Source organism: Limanda limanda, chromosome 13 (genome assembly GCF_963576545.1).
Source record: "Limanda limanda chromosome 13, fLimLim1.1, whole genome shotgun sequence".
In the NCBI taxonomy this organism is placed as follows: domain Eukaryota; kingdom Metazoa; phylum Chordata; class Actinopteri; order Pleuronectiformes; family Pleuronectidae; genus Limanda; species Limanda limanda.
The window spans coordinates 16,214,080-16,233,176 of record NC_083648.1 but is presented as its reverse complement, the minus strand read 5'-3'; the positions used below and the strand labels follow the sequence as shown (position 1 = coordinate 16,233,176).

At 41.2% G+C, this 19,097-nt stretch overlaps 1 protein-coding gene across 1 annotated transcript; it reads left to right on the top strand.

Moving 5' to 3' along the window:
- Positions 1-3,804: 3,804 nt before the first annotated feature.
- On the top strand, positions 3,805-18,887 carry LOC133018324 (integrin alpha-6-like). The gene is made up of 25 exons (XM_061084659.1): positions 3,805-3,953; positions 10,125-10,252; positions 10,345-10,424; positions 11,060-11,321; positions 11,444-11,575; positions 11,684-11,897; positions 11,987-12,180; positions 12,309-12,406; positions 12,734-12,861; positions 12,944-13,033; positions 13,618-13,679; positions 13,827-13,981; positions 14,081-14,221; positions 14,335-14,453; positions 14,926-15,079; positions 15,181-15,264; positions 15,351-15,430; positions 15,641-15,715; positions 15,800-15,902; positions 16,022-16,192; positions 16,498-16,596; positions 16,712-16,822; positions 17,164-17,262; positions 17,908-18,033; positions 18,723-18,887. Exons 1-25 carry the CDS (start codon positions 3,823-3,825, stop codon positions 18,885-18,887), a joined length of 3,201 nt encoding a protein of 1,066 aa, XP_060940642.1. The 5' UTR covers positions 3,805-3,822.
- Positions 18,888-19,097: the final 210 nt, after the last annotated feature.

The window sequence follows — 19,097 nt, the reverse complement described above, 5'->3', positions numbered from 1 at the left end:
TGAATGCATGTAAAAGTTTTATGATTGTTTTTTTTATTGAGGACAATTTCTTTCTTGGACAATAAAGTATTTTTCTACCTTAATATGATTAATACTGATTCAGAGTTAATCAGCAATGACTCATATAAAAGGGATCTTCAAGCAGTGATAAAACTCTGACTAATCTGGTTCATTTAATAAACTAAGTATTTTATAAGCCAATTATATCGTAACTTTTTAAGATTCAGAAGCTGTTCGTTTACTTTTTGTTGATTTGCAGTTATTTGTAGATTTGCTCTTTAGTAATTACGGGAGTTTAGTGTCACCCTAAAATCATGACTGAAAGTCAATAAATTGATGCTTGATGGCTGCAGGGGGTTTTCAGTCTGAACCAGATGGGATTATTATTTCCCAAGTTGATAGTGGAGGAGGAGAAGAAAAAGGGACAGATAAGTAGTAGCATAAAAACAATAGAATGACACTCAGTAGAGTGTATACCTCCGACAATAGTCCTCTTATGAAAGCACATTTGGTTTTATTTGATAAACAGATATTTCTGCCTGATTTTTATGAAGTATTTTCTAAATCATTTCCTGGGATCTTCCCTGACCTATTCAGCATCCTTCCACCAAGTTTCATGGAAATCTGTCACGTAGATTTTGTGTAGTCACGCTTAAAATGAGACAAATGGATGCAACAAATTATATTGATACGTATTTCTATATGATGTTGGTTGATGTTAGTTGTGATGATTAACACCATCAGAATATGTCTGGTGGTCATAAAAATGATCAACTGCCATGGAGGGATGAATGAGAGCTGATAAGGCTGAGAGAGCAAACACCAGAAACAGAGACTGGAAGTCAGACAGAGGAAGTGCCATGTGTCATCGCACACACACACACACAAACACACACCCCCACACACATAAAGCAATGCACAAGCCAAGGTCAGACTAACACACCTCACGCTGCGGTTCTTATCAGCGATAGAGCTGATTCCTGTTCCTGACCTGCATGCGACAGAGCGATAAAACACTGCTCGTACCTGGAACCGGAACAACATCAGGAACAAGCCAAGCTGGACAGGGGAAAGAAGCACACATGCATAAATAGATTCGACACGCGGGGGGGTCACATGATTTAGGGATGCCGCTACTTTCTAGAAAGAGATTTTTATCAGAAAGAGAAATATTATCAACATAAAGGCCAAACATGTGACTGACCAGGACAAAAGCAGGGGATTTCTTATAGTTTTTGAATACATATCAAAAGCAGTGGGTTTCCCCATTTGTTAAATCAGGATCTAAAAAAAAATCTGATAAAGATCAAGATAAAGTTTCTGTCTTTTGTCCAAGTAATCTTGCAGCACAGAGCTGATCCTAGCCTGTGATATTTCCAGAGCCTGCTCATGAAGACTCTAAGTAGATAAGGCACAACATTCTTCCCTGTGCCCTTTTACTTTTTTTGCACTCCCCTCTCTTGCATCCATTATTTGTGCTTTCCTTTCTGGATGTGGGCAGTTCTCCTCTCCCTCTCTCGCCTGCCCTCTTTCTCTGCGTGCAGACAAAGCCTGAGTTGTCTGCTGAAATGCTGTGTTGCAGGGGACAAGCTTTGGGTCAGTGTCTCATGGAATGCCTTGAAACCCATCTAGTGAGAGAGTGTGTTAATTGTGTGAGTCTGCTGTGCCCAGGCCGCTCTCTGACTCCGCTTATGGCTGTGGTGACTCATGTAATGAGTCGTTACGGGAGAAACAGGCCCTGTGGTGATGGCATGTTGCGATCAGAGCGAGAACGCATGATGGATTGTCTTTCTAATTTCTCAGTACATCCGCCAGCTGATGTACAACAAACACAGCAGTTGCTCTTTTTCCATTCCTTCTATTCCTTTGGTACAAATTGAAATCTTTATCTCATGTCTTCCCATCTGTCACGATCATTGCGCTGCTATTGTTGTCTGGATTAAACAGCCGTGTGCCGAGAGGGAATACTGGTATTTCTGACAAAAACACTGTATTGACGAGCTGTTCCAGCATCTCCTCCTTCCCCTACGTCTCCCTTTTAACTAACTACAAGGATGTTTAATGTCAGCAAACACAATTGACTGTACTTGTGGGACTTGGGATATGTTTTGTGTACTCAGAGGAGTTCAACTGAAGGCTTTATTACAGATTTACATGCCAGTGTAGCCTCAAGCAGCAATCATTTAGTTCTCTAAATCTGTTTTGACGCAACCTCAGGCCTCATTGACCTTGCATTGATCTGCAGATATTGATCTGTTGCAGACTAACAACAGTCTAAGGAGGTATTACTGTATTTATTTCGATTGCTAACATTCATCGGAAAAAATTTAAGTCACACAGCAAGTGAAACAGAATTCTATGTGGACCGAACAGAAACCTTTTTTCATTGCTTTCACACACAAAAATCCACTAGCTCTTTCCTCATTCATATCACTGTTATCAAAACAGATCCAACTCAAAATGATGACAACTTGCATACATTTCTAGATATACATAAATGTAGCAGCTTATTCACAATAAAATATGAATCAATACTAATCATTCCATCACAGCTGATTGCTGCTTCAGGTGTTTTTACTCTCATTACCAAACCGACACAATGGGAGGGCTTCAGAATGATCTGGTTGAAGACAGTTTGGTGGGTAAAGAAGAAAGGTAAAGAGAGAGAGAGAGAGAGAGAGAGAGAGAGAGAGAGAGAGAGAGAGAGAGAGAGAGAGAGAGAGAGAGAGAGAGAGAGAAGAGAGAGAGAATGCATGGAGGACAAAGGAGAGGAAGACCTTTCAACCTTTTATTGTTTTATTCACAAGCATATTCAAGGATGTAAAAAAATGAAAGTATGCTGAAGCAATTTCTGATACATTCTGTTAAATAAACTCAAGTACAGTCAATGAAGTAAAAATGTGTTCATCTTACTGCGTAATTTAACCCTGATTTAGTGAAAAATCATAAAAGGATAAACGTTCATGATTTATGTGATGGTACGTATGTTGTTATCGTGTTTGAAGTCAGTGTGTTGGACAATGGAGGCTGAACGAGGACGCTGGGATAAGGGCCTGAAGCTCCCTTACTGGCAGGGAGGCTGGGAATATTATTATGTTTCACTTCATTTTAGAGATGCATATTTATGTATAACTTAATATGAATACTACATGTTAAGTCTAAGGTTATAGTTAAACTTGTACATAAAAGTTTAGTTTAAGTAACCTTAAACCTATACATGGAAGTTGTGTTGATTTAGATATTTATGTAAATAAGTTCAACGTTTTAGTTAAACTTACCTACAACTTGTGATTAATGTGTATATTTATGCATACATTAGACTTTATTTAATTAAAACACTTTCAAGTGATATGATTAGTGCACACCAACTCAACATGATAGAATACTTAGTAATAATGTGACATGGAAATTGAATATGTCATTGAAATACATAACCTCAGTTTTTTTTGTGGGTTATGCAGACCTCAGTGCTGACCAAAGCTTTTTGGTAATTGGAATAAACTGTAATTGTTTTAAATGTAGAGTTGGGAAATTGAGCTAGAGTTGTGTGTGTTTGCGTGTGTTTGTGTGTGTGTGTGTGTGTGTGTGTGTGTGTGTGTGTGTCTGTGTGTGTGTGTGTGTGTGTGTGTGTGTGTGTGTGTGTGGAAGGGGCGGGTATAAGTGGAGTGTACCACATTGAACTCTGTGGAAAACTCAGTCGCACTCTGCACCTCCTCCAGTAAGGACCTCACCTTTCACCATTTCCAGCGGAGTTTATATTCCTTTCACCTGTGCGTCATGGTGGACAGGATCACCTGTGGACTGTGGCTGCCCGTCCTCCTCATGGGATGCGGGCGGCTGTGGGCTTTCAACCTGGACACCGACAACTACCAGCGGAAGAACGGTGAACCGGGCAGCCTGTTCGGCTTCTCCATGGCCCTGCACTGGCAGCTCGCACCGGAGGATAAGAGATTGTAAGACACCAGGAATTCACAACATTTGTCTGCTTGTGCGACTGTCTGACACGCCTCTAATGTTTTTAAAATAACTTCAGTTAGCGTGTAATTAAAATGTCACAGCGGGTAGATGACTGTAGAAGTCTGCCATGTGCTGTTAGAGCTGCAACATGAGGAGAATAATACATCTAAACACGTTTTAGAAGCAAGAGTGCAAGAAAGAAGGTCCAGGTATGTCACAGGTGAAAGCAGAAACTGTTATTCTCACAAAAGCAGCTTTGAGTTCAGTCATAGGATTTCACCTTGTTCATATTTTGCAACTCTTTCCTCCCAGGTTACTTCTTTGTGATTTTTATTGGACCATCACAGTAGCGTTTTTTTTTTCTTTCTTTTCCCACAGGAGCACAATGTCTCCTAGTGTTTATAAGTGAGATCCAGTCGTGGCATTTGTGTCCAAAACAACTCCCTGAATCATTGTTGGCATTTTTATGGGCACTGATTCACAGGGACTTGTCCTGCTGCATAAAGGCCCGGTGCCATCAAGTGGTGACTGGTTTGAAAAAGCATAAATATTAACTGACCTGAGATCAGAGGACCCACATTCTTTCAACTGGGAAGCTGCCAAATCAACCAGCCAGAAATACGTGCGTGTTTGCATGTACATTAGATAGTTCTGCGACTCCATAATCCCTGGTGGAGGAGGTATTCCAATACTTTAAAAGTACCCTGTAAAAAGTTATACATTTACAAATATTACCAATGTAAACACAACACGATCAAATGCACTAAGAATATCAAAGGCTGCCAAAGCAAACACAGATGCATTAGTGTTTAATATGGATTTCAATCTTATAGATGGTAGAGAAGGAGTTCAACTGCTTTCTGTGTCCTCATGCTGGGTTGGCCAATTTGATTTGACGCATTAAGTGCTACAAGTTCTTCGTATTTTCCATATGTAAAATCATAATTGAATTAAGTACAGTACGTATCAGTAAAAGGTAAAATACTTATCTTTAGTAGTGGCAGTAGGAAATCAAAGACTCAGGTCACGTACAAAAACCTCAAATATGTAATTAAGTGCTGTACTTGAGTGAATGTACTTTATTTCACCGCTGTCCATAGAAAAGCGCAAAATGTTATTTCTTAGATTATGACATTTAAATGATCTTACAGTACCGACAGGACAAATGGCTTCCTCCTGGTAATGATCAGTTAGTTGTGCTGCCGTTAACCAACATTTTTACACAAAATATATCAAGACACAGGTTTTCTGTCTTGTAGTTAGTCAAGTGGATGAGTTGAAACCAAGTAGTCGTTTGAACAGTATTGGTTTAACTAATAGCTAGAGATCACTGACGTGTGTTTGCCCACAGCAAGATATTCTGGACTATGACGGCTCAGAGTCATTAATCATCCACCAGAATTTCTTCACACTGTTTTTAACGTTTATTCACATTTTGTTCTGCTGCTACAACACATTTACACACGTGATCAGCACGTGACAACCATGAAGTCGCCCTTCTTCAGGTTGTAAAGTTAAATCCGAGAAAACACAACACTCCTGGATGTTGTGATAACAAATGCCAGGACAGATAAAGTAGATTGACGTCGATGGGTAGAGCAACAGAAACAAGTTTGTTATTTGGATGTGAAACATTGACACCTTTGCCAGTCCCCGCTTTTCAAATGTTAATTTATGCTGTGATCAACAACTTAATACCTCTGAGTTTTGGACTATTGGTCAAAGAAATATAGGTATTTTATTATTGCAGCTGTGGCATTGAGGTGTTGTGATGGACATTTTCCCCTATTTTATATAATTTTGTTGATCAAACTATTTAAATAATCTGTTAATGGAGAAACTAATCAATAGTTTAATTGCTAATGAAATTTGCTGCTCTAAATGTTTTTATTGTGAGTTGTATGATCCCACAGAGCTGTTTATCAAATACAAAATTATTCCAGATTGAAATTCCGCATATTTAATCAGTATTTGGCTGTATGATATTTAATCAGTATATAAACGGATAATGTGTGTGTTACATTATTATATTATAGTATATACATTATTATTTGAGTGTGTGTGTGTGCATTTCTTAGCAGGGAGCCATGTTGGTTTTGCAAGTTCCTGCCATAACAAGAGGAATGTGCTCTCACTGTGGACTATGCATGTGTGTATGCACATGTGTTCATGTGCTACCCGTATGTGTGTGTGTGTGTGTGTGTGTGTGTGTGTGTGTGTGTGTGTGTGTGTGTGCCCATTTGGTGTGTTTTAATGGTTCTGATGCAGGCTGTGGCTGAGCAGTGAGGCGTTGCCTGGTTGTCAGTTATTTGGAAGAGTGTCAGAGACCTCACTGTGCTGCTTAATATATTCCCAACCTGAGGCAGAAATATAGATAGATAGATAGATAGATAGATAGATAGATAGATAGATAGATAGATAGATAGATAGATAGATAGATAGATAGATAGATAGATAGATAGATAGATAGATAGATAGATAGATAGATAGATAGATAGATAGATAGATAGATAGATAGATAGATAGATAGATAGATAGATAGATAGATAGACAGAAAGATAGATAGATAGATAGATATAAAGATATAAAGATAGATAGATAGATAGATAGATATAGAGATAGACAGATAGATAGATAGATAGATAGATAGATAGATAGATAGATAGATAGATAGATAGATAGATAGATAGATAGATAGATAGATAGATAGATAGATAGATAGATAGATAGATAGATAGATAGATAGATAGATAGATAGATAGATAGATAGATAGATAGACAGACAGACAGACAGACAAACAGACAGACAGACAGACAGACAGACAGACAGACAGACAGACAGACAGACAGATAGATTCTGCCAGTGATTTTATTTTTCTTGTGTGAGTTCACTTACGTACATTGCAAAATTCTGTATTTATGTAAGTTCTAGTGTTTGTGTGTCTTTGCTCTGCTGGGTGTGCACCGTGAGTCACCATGGCTCTCCAGCCGTGTATGCCAACTTTTATTCAGACATATTGAAAGCTGTCTTCTATGCCCTACAGGGAGGAGGGGTACATGAACCTGCATGAGAGGGCAGGAGCTGATGGGATCATGTATATGCATGTGTGTGTGTGTGTGTGTGTGTGTGTGTGTGTGTGTGTGTGTGTGTGTGTGTGTGTGTGTGTGTGTGTGTGTGTGTGTGTGTGTGTGTGTGTGTGTGTGTGCGTGTGTGTGTGCGTGTGTGTAGCATTCCACAGGCTGTCATAATTGCCAGATGGAGCTGTCTATAATAAAATCAAGAGAGGAAAGTGCAAAATGTGAGAGTTCAGAGCAGTTAAAGAGCTTTGACCGAGTGGGAGAAAGTGTGTGTGTGTGTGTTTGTGTGTGGTCAGAACAGCAAAGAATACAAAGACATGGTGTGAGAATGAGAAAGCAAGACACATCTGCATGTTAGAAAACTAATGCCAATGTCATGCTGTGTCTAGATTACAGAAATGATAGAAAGCAGAAGAAATGCTCCACCTGTGTGATTACATATGGTCCGTACAGACTCTGTGCAGAGTTTCAGGTTAGTTGAGGTTATCCAGCATCAAAGAGAGAAAGTGAGGAGGAGCTGAGGAAGAAAAAACAGGTGAAGGCTGAAAGAATGCTGGGAGGAACATAAATCGGTTTGACATCTGGGCACTCAAAATGAGACGTTATTCAATCAGACTGTCAGACTGATGGAGGGAGAGGTAACGCATGGCATGAACCTCGAGATCTGCAACCCATTTGGAGTTGGAAGTTGATAGGGTGCTACCGGCTGGAGCTAAGCAATGGGCTAAAAAAACACACCTCTCTCAGTGGGATTCCTCTGTTATGGTCCCTGCGAGCCGGGGGAGCCACCCAGTGTGAGCGAGTGCCACCGCTACTATATGTGTGTCATTGCACACACACCCAAACATACAAAGAAACACACACACGCTCTCTCTCCCTGTTTGTCTTAGTCGTTCCTGTAGACTGAGCCTGTGTGTCGGGGCTTCATGCATTGCTGGTGAATGATTAGATAAACAGCTGAGTCACTTTCAGCGGAGCAGCAGGTCAACCTTATCACAGGGACACTGACACATCATGTCTGTGGTGTCAGAAACAATAATTGCAATGATGAGTGCAGTATTAAAGAAGAAGCTTGTCCACCGGGCTAAACTGTCAAATCAGATTCTTAAATAGGTCTTATTACGAGTTAAATAATAATGAATTATTAATCGTGATATGTAGTAATACGTAAGCAGCTTCTGTAAGGTTCTGCTGTTTCAATGATAAGTACAATTTTAATATAATGCATTATTTCACCATCACATTACTACCTAGCAGGATTATGCAAAAACTATTGGACAGATTACCATAAAACTTGGTGGAAGGATACGGTTTAGGTCAAGTGTGTCCAGATCAGGGTCTTGCAAGATAGGGTGTTTTCATTTTTTTTTAAACATTTTTGTTGATAAAAAAAGAAAAAATCATGGATCTTGATGACATTTTCAGAGTGTGTGCAATTTGGTCCAGATCCAACTAGAAATCCAGATGTGGTGAATTGAAATGTGGTTTCACAAGGGACCTTGATGTTCTCGTACAAGTAGGGCCCATACATTATCCTCCCCTGTAGACACACTTGGACAGACACTCTCAATTTATTTCTCAGCCAAGCTACAAGGTAGAGTGTTCCAGGGACCCCCTCACGTACATCCCTTATAATTTGATACAGCCTACTTTTAGTTATGTAGGAGAAAAACAAGTGGAAAGTCTTACAAAGGTATCTGACATGTATTCAACTATATTTTCCCCATGTCTACACAGAACACCCATTTATCAGGATGATTCTAATGGATCGATCTTTCACGGACCCCCTGGGGCTTGAGTGATCCCTCACGGCAGAGCTCTTTCCTTCTATTCCACAAACTTCATGAGTAGAGATGTGCCCCTCCGGCATTCACTGTTAGTCAGAAACTCCTTGTTTGAGGTGTTGACTTATTAGAAACAGACTCATCTGATTGACAGACAACCACATGCCCTAACAGTTTCTCTTGGTGTGAAAACATGTTGTGTGTGCACGTAGAGTTCAGATTAAAAGTGTCAACTGTCTTTCCCTCCCCTTGTAAAAAAACCAGGAGAGGACACTGAATGACTCCACAAATGACGGTGTACTGGTTTTTGAAACCAGGCCAAAACCAATCCAGTGGTTAAAGCAGGACAAACAGTGTATATTTGTCCATCACGCAGCAGGAATGTGCTTCTGTTGTGATGACTTCTTTTACTGTAGTGTATTGTAGAAAAAGTAAAGAAAGTTAATCTCATTTTCTCTCTGTTTCCTGCAAAACACAAATAGATTCATCTCATCTCGGCAGAATTCTGCGGATAACGCCGTTAAAGTCATATTTTTTGAATGTCACATGAACAGATTTATTGTCCTCCGCTAATCCCCATCCAGCCTGCTGAAGCCAGTGTTCCTGTTGATTTACACTGTCACAGAAAGTCATCTCTATAGTTTGAAACCTCCTCCCATGTGCACTCAAGTGTTTTGCGGTGCTGACTGTGGAGGTCTGCAGTGAAAACATGCCGATCGCATTGTGGCCACGGCGGTGTGTGTGTGTGTGTGTGTGAGAGTGTGTGAGAGACCAACTCTCCACTGTTTACCTCCACAAAGCATAATTTTAAAGGATGATATCCTCAACTTGTTTGATTTACTCTGTAGGAAATACTGGGAACTGAAGGCCCATCACCAAGGCCTGGGTGTGGCATTTGCCATTGTCCTTGGTCCACAAAGGCAGCCTGTGTGTGTGTGTGTGTGTGTGTGTGTGTGTGTGTGTGTGTGTGTGTGTGTGTGTGTGTGTGTGTGTGTGTGTGTGTGTGTGCACACAGAAAGAGATAGAAAGCCTGCTTCAATCAGGCCCAGCAGGCGCCTGAATGGGGTCTTTGACTCAGCTGGACCATGAGGACACAGAACATCAGTATGGCGGCGGATGTGTGTGTTTGTGAATATGGTGCTGTGTCACACAGTAGACTGGAATTTATTATAATACTAATGTTCTAGAGGAAGAAATGCCAGAGCGCTCCTCGTTCTGAATCCCAGATGACAGAAGAGTGTTGCAATGTGCATTCGATTGAGCTGCATATGGCTAAATGGATTTGTGTGTGTGTGTGTGTCACAGTCTGCTGGTTGGCGCCCCGAGAGCGAAAGCCATGAATGGTCAAAAATCCAAAGTGACAGGAGGACTGTACGGCTGTGACATGAGCTCCAGCTCAACTGACTGCGTCCGACTTACATTTGATAATACAGGTGAGTTGATCTGTTTTGGTGATTTGAGACGGTTTATTTCTTGCCTTGATTTGAGTCACAGTTTCTTCTCTGTGCCTTCTTTGTCTTTGAAGAGGATACAAAAAGAGAGAGCAAAGAGAACCAGTGGATGGGAGTGACAGTCAACAGTCAAGGGCCAGGAGGGAAGATTGTGGTATGGCTGTTTGTCTTTGTATCGCACCATGAACAACAACAACAGATTCAAGAACTGGGCGTGGCACGACAAATTACATTTTTACTTTTCTCGTCCTCTCTTGACGCAAGATTAAATAAGAAAGTGAGATTAAAAAGTTAAATATGGATTAAACATAAAAATAAAATACAGATAAAGGTCTACTAAGTAGTTTAGTATTCTACGTGACTATGGTTTTTTTTACACTATTCAAAAAAATCGAACTAAAATACTCATGTACTTAAGATAGGATTGGAATATTTCTATATCTGTTTGGACAAAGAACATGACATGAAAATATCTCCTTATGTCTTGTTTTGACCAAAAATTATCAATTTACAATGATATAAAATATAGAGACGCAGAAACTCCTAATGTCTGACATGCTAGTGGCAGCAAAAGTTTGTGTTATTTTGTTTTTGTGTTACATATTGTAATAACTCATAAAAAAAATTATTCTATACTTAAATATGTTAGTTCTACTTATTTCAGTGACACTATCTGTTCTAATAAATCAACAGAAAATGTTTAAGACCTCAAACTTTTTTTGCTCCACTGAAAACTAAACCTTAATCTTATCACATCATATAAACTATGTGTCTCTGTTTCCCTGGTAGACCTGTGCCCATCGATACCAGCGCCGGCACAATGTAAAAACATCCAGCGAATCACGTGACATTATTGGTCGCTGCTTCGTGCTGAGTCAGAACTTGGAAATCGATGAGAATGCGGCTGAAGATGGAGATGGCTGGCACTTTTGTGACCAGAGGCCCAGAGGCCACGAGAGTTTTGGATCCTGCCAGCAGGGGCTCTCTGCCACGTTCGACAAAGATTACCACTACTTCATCTTTGGGGCTCCAGGAGCATACAACTGGAAAGGTGTGTGTGTGTGTGTGTGTGTGTGTGTATATGTGTATATGTGTATATGTGTATTTCAAAGTCCATCCCAAATCAAATCCATCCTATCTTATATTGGTGTTGTCTCTGCTCCTCTCTTTAAGGCATTGTACGCTTGGAACAAAAAAATGCCACCCTTATAGATTTGGGCATCTATGAAGATGGTCCATTTGAGGTGGGAGACGAGAGAGAAAAGAACGCCGACCTGGTTCCTGCCCCTGCCAACAGCTACATGGGTAAAACGCTCAATTCTCACAAGGCTTCGGTTGTTCTATTTTCACAAAGAAGCATATTCAAGCACCTGTTTTTCCTTTTATGTAAGCAAGCGTTCCTTTGTCTTTAAGGATTTTCTCTGGACTCGGGTATGAGTTTGACCAAGAATCGTAAGCTGACAGTGGTGGCGGGAGCTCCTCGGGCGTACCACAGCGGGGCGGTGATGCTGCTCAAGAAAGGCGAGGGCGCCAACAACATCTTGCTGGAAGAGTACACCCTGAAAGGGGAGGGGCTTGCGTCCTCTTTCGGCTATGATCTGACTGTGCTGGATCTCAACGGGGACGGGTGAGAGATGGAGGGCGATACGTGTACACGGCTTTGAAATTGCCATTTTCCCTGTATCTTCACAGACATGTATTGCTGTTGTGAATTAGCTGGCAGGACATCGTGGTGGGAGCACCTCAGTACTTCGAGAAGGATGGAGAAATTGGTGGAGCCGTTTACGTCTATGTCAACAAAGAAGGAATCTGGAACAATGTCAAACCGATCAGAATAGACGGACCGAAAGACTCCATGTTTGGCCTCGCTGTGGAAAACCTGGGAGACATCAATATGGATGGTTACCAGGGTGAGGCTGCAGCACCTGTACATATGCATCCTACTGGCCTGCAGGCCTTCCATGATGTTTCTGTGTGAGTGAAGTACTTGTACCATTTGTACGACACTGAAAAGTACTGTTGTGTGTCTTTGTGACAGATTTTGCAGTGGGAGCTCCTTATGAGGGTGACGGGTCAGGAAAGGTTTACATCTACTTTGGATCAGATGCAGGACTCCGCTCTGAAAAAGCTAATCAGGTATGTACGACATTTCAGCTCTTTTTTTGTATCCAAGAAATTCTAGATTTTGAGAATAACGTCGTTTTACAAGAGTTAAGTCGTAAGAGAGATAAAATTGTAATATTAGGAGAATAAATAAATAAATGGAGGAAATGAGCTGCAAGGAAAACCTGTGCCTTTATTTTCAAAATCTCACTTTCTTTCTTAAGCGACCCTAATGATGATACTTGTTGTATCAAACCCTAAAAGCCTCATACAACAATAGTTTTCGTAAAAAATCTTGCAAGGGTGATATTGGTTTATACTTTTGTTCTCAGACACAAATATGTGTTTCTTTTGCTGTAGGTGCTGTCGGGCCAGACTGTTGGTGTAAGGCTGTTTGGCTACTCTTTGGCAGGCAACATGGACCTGGATAAGAACTCCTATCCAGACCTGGCTGTCGGATCCCTCTCCGACTCTGTCTTTGTGTTCAAGTGAGTCAACTGATGTGTAAATCTGGTCGTGTGTCGCTCAAAGTGTTCACTGAGATGCTCACTGATTTTTTGTTCTACCCAGAACCCGGCCAGTTATTAACATCAAGAAAGTAATCACGTTCACACCGAAGGAAATCGACTTCACCAAGAAGAACTGTGACAGTGGCTTTTGGTAAGTGTATGCAGTTTTTTAACATATTCATTCTTTTTAATGTGATGTTTAATGTCTTATCATGAAAAAGCGGAACCATTATTTGTTTAACTCAATCTTATTTGCTGCAGATACCTAGAGGGAATTTCATTAAATATATGACAAAGATTTAGTTTGTCTCAAAGATGAACTTATCAGATTTTGGTGGTCAAAGGTCAAGGTCACTGTGAGGTTTTGCCTTGTGAATGCAATATCTCAAGAACACCTACAGGGAATTCATTTCAATTTGGCACAAACCTCGACAGAGACTCATGGATGGACAGGTTCTATTTGGGTGGTTAAAGGTTACGATGGGCTCACACAATAATTTTTTGGCCTCTTGAACATGATATTCCAATTCTGCCTTGTGGGGATTTTTTTTAACTTTGACCAGTTGTCACTTGGACTCAAAGATAAACCAATTTCATTGGTCAAAAGTCACAATGACCTCATATGAGTCTGGAATAAAAAAGTATGTAGACTGACCCTGCAAATTAATGGACAAAATAATGTGGAAACTGTATTTTAGTACTGATGTGTCTGACTGATAATCACTGTGTTTCCAGCTTGGAGGTTGAGGTCTGCTTCACTTACACAGCCAACCCCGCAAGCTACACTCCCAAACTGAGTAAGCTGAGTCACATTCTTCTTCATTAAAGCTCAATTTCATCTTTACAGTGTTTCAGTGAAAACACCATACTTAAAATTAAATGTTTTCATCGCTCATTGCTCAAACTCCTCTGTCAAACGAACTCACTTATTCTGTTCCATCTAGCGGTGGAGTACATTCTGCAGGCGGATGCTGACCACAGGAGTAACGGTCTCACTTCCAGGGCGACCTTCCCCGGGTCCTCCGACTCTGACAAGGGAACCATCGTCATGAACAGCAAAGGAGCAGAAAAGTGCACTAAACGTCAGCTTGCCATTCAGGTACTCACTCTCTCCAATCACCAAAGTATCCATTCACTCCTGAGTACTCTGGCATCGTGGGTAGTAATGCTGTATGTGGTGTTGTCTGTCATCCCACAGGAGAACATTCGAGACAAGCTGCACGGGATCCCCATCGAAGTGACTGTGGACATCAAGGACGCCAAACGTAAACGCAGGCAGAGCTCGGGTCCTCTGCCCCCAATTCTAGATGCTCTAGTGCCGATGACAACTCGATCAGTGGTGTGTATACGCATGACACTGCGTGTATGAACTGAATTAGTGATAGTTATCGTTGACATTTTATCGTGGCAGATATTCCCACTGACCCTGTGTTACCTTTAATGTGTTTATAGGTGAATTTTCTGAAGGAGGGTTGTGGCAGCGACAACGTTTGCCAGAGCAACCTGCAGATGCAATGTCAATACGGCAGCAGGGCGAGTGACAAGGACCCCTTCGTTCCATTGAAAAAGGGGTACAAACACACACACTAGGGTTGGGTACCGATAGGCACCGGTTCCTAGTAACTAGCGGACCTAATCACAACTACAAGGCCGAACCATAACGCAGATTTTGGTGCCTCATTTCTGTGTTTTGTACTTGTGGAAGTTGCCTGGCTTACAGGCAACATGAACATTACCGCATTCGCCTAGTTGTCAATACAATTAACTCTAACTGTAGGTGTCATGCTAGAGTACTTTTCCCCGACATAAATTGTTGTCCAATTTTATTTGTATATTCAAGTAAATATACTTTAAACTGTTAACTTTAAACAGATATTTTATAAAATTTCAAGTTAAAAGATAAAAATGCTTTTCTTTTTGTCGGCCGTTGTTTTTTGCTTTTTGTTAAGATAAAATAGTTTTTTCTGGCAGCAGTATCGAAATACATACATATACACACTTTGTGAAGATTCCTACATGTGTGTTGTGTATGTGTGTTGAAAGGGAGGACGGCATGCCCCTAGTCTCGCTCAGCAACCAGAAGGACATCACCTTGGAGGTCAAAGTGACCAATCTGGGTGGAGATGACGCACATGAAGCAAGTTTGGTGGTCTCCTTCCCGCCATCCCTGACCTACTCAGCTCACCATGTACCTGGTGTGAGTCTCTCTTTCTCTGACAATCTCTCTCACACACACACACACACACACACACACACACACACACACACACACTGACTAGGACCTGTTCTCACTTTCAGGATAAGAGAGTCAGCTGCAGAGCCAATAACGACGGTTCCGAATTGGATTGTGATCTTGGAAACCCTTTCAGCCGTGACTCAGAGGTGAGTCCTTATTTTCTCCTCTGCACAATTGTCATTGTTAACACATTGTTAACACAAAATCGCATATATTTTTGTCGTGCATATAGATGACCATCTACATTATTTTGGGTACATCCCGCATCTCTAACGACAATTCTGACCTGGAGATTGATCTTCAGCTAAATACGTAAGTATTTGTAAGCTTGTAATCCTGCAGCACAAACGGCAGAATAACGTGGATTACACTTGTTGGGTACTTAGGTGACTTATCCCCAGACATGCTCAGGCACTAATGCACTTTATTTAATTATGTGTTGACATTTGCATTGCCTGAGTGTAACCTGTGTGTAACCTGTGTGTAACCTGTGTAACCTGTGTGTAACCTTTGATCCAATAGCACAAGCAACCAGGTTATAGCTCCTGTCAAAGCAAAGGCAAAGGTGGCCATCATGTTGCAGCTGATGCTTTCAGGGTAAAACAGACACACACATGCACCCACAAAAAAAACACACAAGTATGCACAGTGTCATGCATAATTGCATTTCTGTCCTCCTAGACAAATCCAGCCGTCTCAGGTCTACTATACAGGAAAGGTGAAAGATGAGGCGGCCATGAAGACTGAAAGTGACGCAGGCCCTGCCATCACACATCAGTTCAGAGTGAGCACAGATATCTGCCTGATCAGAATTGTCCTCTAAAGCACTCAACATGTGTTTTAGGTGGATAATTGATACTTAATCTACTGAGGCAGGACATCTGCTCTTGACTTGTTCTACAGATAGTCAACCTGGGAAAACGCTTGACGGGTCTTGACAGCGCCACCCTCAACATCAGGTGGCCAAAGCAGGCGGCGCCGGGCAAGAGGCTGCTCTACCTGATGAGGATCAGCTCCACAGGAGTGGAGAATATCGAATGCACTCCAAAAGACGAGATCAACCGTCTGGGGCTGGTCAGTGAGAGCATCACATTCTTATTTGTTGGGCACTCGAAGAGAATATGTGATGTTTCCTGGCATGTGGTGGAAGAAGTAGACTGTTTTCTGACATGAAAGTTTGCCGGTCATAGATGAAGAACACAGCAGGAGATGGTTTGTTCACAACAAAAGGAAAATGCCATTGAAACATTCAGGCGGGGGGGGGGGGGGGGGGGGGGGGCGTCTGAGTAAAGCATGCAGGAGGCAGGACATGACAATGAATTCCACTGCAGGGATCACGTGTTTTTGTTAGTAATAGTTGAATGTGCATTTGCTTGAAGGAATCAAGTAGCAACAGGAGAAGAAGATCAGCAGAAAACTCCCAGGGAAATATTGAAGGCAAAATTTCCCGTTACGAAGGAAAGAAATCACTATCTCTGGTAACAAACACACAACAAAGTTCTATTCTTTTGTTTTATAATATGTTGTATGTGCATTTGCAGCCACTAGTAGAGGAGTCCAGTGGTGACTCTGTCTTCCCTTCTTTGTTGATAGTCCTGTGACAGCGGGGCTGATTGTGTGACCATAAAGTGCCCCCTGCAGGGCCTGGACAGTAATGCAGTAATCACTATCCACTCTCGCCTTTGGAACAGCACCTTCATTGAGGTAACTGTGTTTTTACTCAAATATCCTATTATGTTACAACTCTATGAAACTGTGACTAAATGCGTTGAGTTTCTGCCATGTGATTGGCTGATTAGCTATTTGTGTTAACAAGCAATTGAACAGGTGGACCTAATAAAGTGGCTGGTGAATATATATTCATGTAATTCTAATAATTATAGAAGTATTTGTGTTAAAGGGAATCTTAATAACTGAATGTGAATATAACCAGTTCATAGTAGAGCTGAATGAAGTTTGCAACAGACACACGCGATGACCAATCTCTATTTAAGTGTGTTCTTTTATTCCTCCAATCTAAATTTGATCTTATTTTCTGTGTATAGCATTATTCCGAGTTACATCATGTGGAGGTGATAGTGACGGCCTCTCTTCACTTGGACAGCTCAAAGAAGAACACAATTCTGGAAAACACTCAGACTCAGGTAAATAAACACAAACACAGGTTATTGGGCCTCTCTGTGGGTGACAGTCAGTGGCCAATATCTTCAGGTTTTTGTTTTGTCCATCCATCTGTCCATCCCATTCTTGTGACCATATCTCAAGAACGCCTTGAGGGAATTTATACAAACATTCACTTGAACTTACATATGACCTGAACCCAAGGAAGACCTGATAAGAATTAGGACGTCAACAGATCAATGTCAAAATGACCTCACAAATGTATTTTTTTTTCATTGTGAACGTGTTATCTCAAGAACACGTTGAGAGAATCCTTTCAAATGTGTTTCAAATGGTCACTTAAACACAAAGATTAACTGATGGGAATTCCGTGGTCAAAGGTCGTAACCCACTAAAAATGTATGTAGACTCAAACTGCACTGGTGGATGCATGCGTAGTAATTCTAGCTTTTATAATTTGTGACTGTCCTGTACCAAGAAGGGGACGTGATTATTTACTGCATCAGATGCAGCTTTATACAATAGGTCTTAAGTGCAGGTGTCATTGCTGTGCATGGACACAAAGACTTCAGCTGGTGGATGATGTTTAGAGAATAAAGAGACGTTTTGAAACGTTGATGAGAATGTGATCTTAATCAGCGACGCTCTGCCACTACACTGTTTCCCAGCTGAAACTGACGGTGTTCCCAGTGATGCGTGCAGCTCAACATGGAGCAGTGTCATGGTGGATCATATTGCTGTCCATCCTCCTCTTCCTGCTGCTGCTGGGCCTCTTGGCTTTCCTTCTCTGGAAGGTAAGACTCAAGGATACGGCACCAGGACACACCCACTGCCTGGAGCTACTGAACACACTTACAGCACACGTCTGTTTTTACAAGTCTGTAAACCAACATTTACAAAACAATAAGTATCACAGCCATTTCACACAACTTCTAACAATGTTCCTCTCCTCAGTGTGGAGTCTTTGGAAAAAAGCATAAAGACGAGGCACCAGAAAAAGAGACACTGACGTCAAATGCATAAAAACAGAGAGAGAGGGTAAAATAACATGGCCTGCCATGAATGAGTGAAATGTCTTTTCTTGCTCCTTTTTTTGCTACAAAAGCATTTCTACTCTGGTATTGGTAAGTGGGCAACCCTAACTGTTGTAGGAATGCTATTCCAACAGCTTACCTTTTTGAACACATGCTTGTATGTGTGGATCATTACAGTTTACCTGCATGGCCAGGGGAGGTGATGGCTGATCTGATGTTCTGAGGAATTGGGGGCTGCTCTGCATCTATTTTATTTTCTCTCCTCCTGAAGGTTTCTTTCTCTCTCTCCATTTAAAACCAGGGACATCACAAAATATGTCTTCTTTAAGAGTGCAGGCGGCGTTCTGCACCTCTTAAATATCTTACCAACCTCTTTTGCATTCTGTGCTTAATTCTTTTTTAAATTGCCTTTGCTCAAACAAAACTGACTTTTCCCCTCTTGTCTGCAGTGCGGCTTTTTTAATCGTGCCAAATATGAAGACAAGGTCCCCAGTTACAACGCGGTTCGGATCAAACGGGAGGAGAGAAACATAAATGCTGGAAATGGTAACTGGGCGACCCTGGAGAAGAAGCCATGGATGACGACCTGGCATGACGGCAAACATTATTCTTGACATTTTTACTCAGATCATGCGGATCCTCTGAAGCTTACAGTTGAAATACAGGTTCCACTGATTCCCCCCTCCCCTGTCTTTGAACAGCTCGGAATGTAAATAAAGAATCCTTTTTTTTTTTTAAACAAAATAAAATTTAAAAAAACTAAATACTTGATCAAACATTCTGCTTCAGATAGTTTGTATGAGTCACTGGACGGAGAGTTTTTG

Bases quoted from the DNA above. Each gene is read 5' to 3' on its own strand.
- LOC133018324 (XM_061084659.1), top strand. From the start codon at position 3,823: ATGGGATGCGGGCGGCTGTGGGCTTTCAACCTGGACACCGACAACTAC. The intron at 13,680-13,826 runs GTAAGCTGAGTC...TGTTCCATCTAG, and splicing joins AAGCTACACTCCCAAACTGA to CGGTGGAGTACATTCTGCAG. The intron at 15,716-15,799 runs GTAAAACAGACA...CTGTCCTCCTAG, and splicing joins TTGCAGCTGATGCTTTCAGG to ACAAATCCAGCCGTCTCAGG.